Genomic DNA, 3,018 nt, shown 5'->3' with positions numbered 1-3,018 from the left:
AGAGAACAAGGAAAAATAAAAACCAATATTATCTCATTTGCTTCTCCTGTGTTTTGCTGCTTTGGAATGTGGCAGGTGATTGTTTCATTGGTTTCATGTGAATTGTTTTTACTTAATGACCAATCATGGTCAAACTGTGTTGGGGCTCTGGAGAGAGTAATGAGTTTTTCATTAGTATCTTTCAGCCTTCTGTCTGTATTTTTGTTTTTTTTTTTTTATTTTTTTTTTATTTTATTTTTATTTTATTATATTTTTATATAATATAATATAATATAATATAATATAATATAATATAATATAATATAATATAATATAATATAAATTATATAATATAATATAGTATATTTTAATATAATATAATATATATATAATATAATATAATATAATATAATATAATATAACATAACATAACATAACATAACATAACATAACATAATAGCCTTCTAAGAACATGGAGCCAGATTCCTTCATTTCCTTCCAACTGACTTCATAATTTCTCTAACAGTCCTCTCAAACTTTTCAATAGATGATCCCAGTTCTCTTACCATTAACAATGTCTATGAGGATCTTGTACACCAGACTTACTACTGCTGCTCTCTGTAGTTTTATTGCTTCTCAGCTTCTCCCTTGAATATCTTTCCTGCAGACATACTGGAGGACAGCCAGACTGCTGGTTGGAAAGATCTATGTTATAGGAATTGATTTTGGCAGTCAAAAACTGCATATATTACAGTGAATTTTGTATTAGAGCACATCTAGTAGAAAAGGAAAGTACCCACTCTGGACAAAGGTGGGATCATATGAAGCAACCATTAGTAAGAGAGGGATAAGCAAATCTTGGCTTATATTTATTATTTTATTATCAGAAATTATTATTATCAGTGTAATTATTATTTTATTTTCAGAAAATTCAAGACTCCACTGTTCACATCTGCCTCAGGGAGCCAGAAAACTTCAGAATTTTCTCCTTTAAAGCTTGCTTGACTTGCCTGTTCCTGAGTGAGTAGATGTAAGGGTTGACTGTCTGAGTCAGCACGGAGAAGAACAAAGACAGAACTTTGTCAGAGTCCTGCCCACCTCGCTGGGCTGGGCGGATGTACCTGTAAATACAGGTGCTGTAAAACACCATCACCACCATGAGGTGAGCTGAGCACGTGGAAAATGCCTTCCTCCTGCCTGCAGATGATGGAATAAGCAAGATGGTGACAATAATGGAGCCATAAGAAACAGCAGTTACTATCAGGGTACCGGGGAGGATGATGATGAGTATGATGAACATCAGCTCTTCGATGAAGCCTGTGTCTGTGCAGGACAGCTGTAACATCAGGGAAGCATCACAGTAAAAGTGGTTCATGACATTGGGACCACAGAATGGCAACTGTACCGTCATGATGGTGGGGGGAAACATCAGGAGAAAAGTCAGTGCCCAGCAGCCCAGGATCAGCTGCAGGCAGAACCTGCTGGTCATGATGGCTGGGTAGTGCAAGGGGTGGCAGATGGCAACGTAGCGGTCCAGGGACATCACTGCCATGTAGAAAAGGGTGCAGGTACCCAGGCAGTAGAAAAGCAGCATCTGGAGGAAGCAGCCAGGCAGGGAAATTGTCTTCCTCTCTGTCAGGAGGCTGTACAGGGTGCTGGGAAGGAAGGTGGAGGTGAAAGTGATTTCCAAAAGGGCAAAATTCCTGAGGAAGTAGTACATGGGGGTCTGGAGGAAGTTATTGGTAAGAGTGATGCTGATGACAGAAATGTTTCCAAGCAGGATCAAGAGGTAGGCAATGCCAAGGAACACAAAGAGGATGATCTCCCACTGGCGGCTGTTAGCCAGTCCCAGGAGGACAAACTCCCCTACAATTGTGTGGTTCATTGAGATATCATTGAACAAGCTGGCAAGAAAAAGAAAAAACCTGTTTTGGGAACTGTTGGAAAACAGCTGAACATGTGTCAGTTTGGCTTTGCTAACATTACAGGGCAATACCAGCAACAAACCTCTGGTAAAAGACTGCAGCAGCCACAGGAACCACATATTAGAAATCCTGGTCATGAAAATGGAGCCCCAAGCTCTATTTGTAAGATTTAGTCCTCACTCCAGTCAAAACAATTCCTGAGAGATGCAGAATCTGTCATTGGGTCTCTCTGAATGATCTGACAACATCCACCCTCCAACAAACCAAAAAAAAGCCAAATGCCCAGAATGGGAACTTTGCTGTGTCCAGAGATTTACCACAGAGGAATGCAATCATTCACAGACTGACTCTGAAGCAGGTTAGATTGGTGCAAGGAAACATTAATATTGTAAAAGAGAAAGTTACTGCAGTTTAGATTCATTTCAGATTAATTGCAAATATTTCTGAACGACTGACGTAAACAACAAGACAATGAATTTCCAGGAAAAGCAAGCCCATCTTATTCAGCTGATAACTCATATCAAACAAGACACTCAAATTTCCCTCTTGAAATGCTTAACAAAAGGATAGCTATAAACTGGAATGGTACAACCTTTCTTAATACACTATTCCCATCAAATCTTTCCCCTTAGAGCCCTTTCCCAAGCAAAACACAGAAGTTTATTGGCATCATCTTATGGCTGTTTCTCAAAAAACACCAATACAAAACTTCTCTCTCAAAAACCATACTAAATATAGGACATATTTTCAATACCACAGATGGACTGATATTATCTGGAAGCGAGAGAGGTCCCCTAAGCCAAGAAACTCCCTCAGTAACAGCTAAAGGCTTTTACTTTAGTTTGAAGAATAAAAGTTCAGTTTCCCAAGTCAATGTTCCTTTAAACTTTCCCTGTTCTTCTGAAAACTACACCCAAACTCTAAGAAATGCTCCAGGTAGTTACCAGTATATCCACAACAATCCAGGATGCTACAAAGAATATTCTGAGTCTGAATCTGTTCCTCCTTAACTCACTTTGACAATTGATTTCTGGCCAAAAAAAAAAAAATCCCTCTCTCTTCAGCTCCTTTATATAATAGTGGCAGGGTATTACAGTCCTGTGTTTCCTCACTG

The 3,018-nt window shown here is 38.8% G+C and overlaps 1 protein-coding gene across 1 annotated transcript; it reads right to left on the bottom strand.

The window, feature by feature from the left end:
• Window positions 1-925: 925 nt before the first annotated feature.
• Window positions 926-1,864, bottom strand: LOC115913949 (olfactory receptor 49-like). The gene has a single exon (XM_030966274.1). The coding sequence runs from the start codon at window positions 1,862-1,864 to the stop codon at window positions 926-928; it is 939 nt and encodes a 312-aa protein (XP_030822134.1).
• Between the last annotated feature and the right edge of the window lie 1,154 nt (window positions 1,865-3,018).

This window comes from Camarhynchus parvulus, chromosome 27 (genome assembly GCF_901933205.1).
Source record: "Camarhynchus parvulus chromosome 27, STF_HiC, whole genome shotgun sequence".
NCBI classification, from domain to species: Eukaryota; Metazoa; Chordata; class Aves; order Passeriformes; family Thraupidae; genus Camarhynchus; species Camarhynchus parvulus.
Note: the sequence above shows the minus strand (reverse complement) of the source record. Positions and strands in the feature narration are given on the sequence as shown.

Excerpts from the sequence above, each read along its gene's own strand:
- LOC115913949 (XM_030966274.1), bottom strand. The coding sequence starts at position 1,864 with ATGAACCACACAATTGTAGGGGAGTTTGTCCTCCTGGGACTGGCTAAC.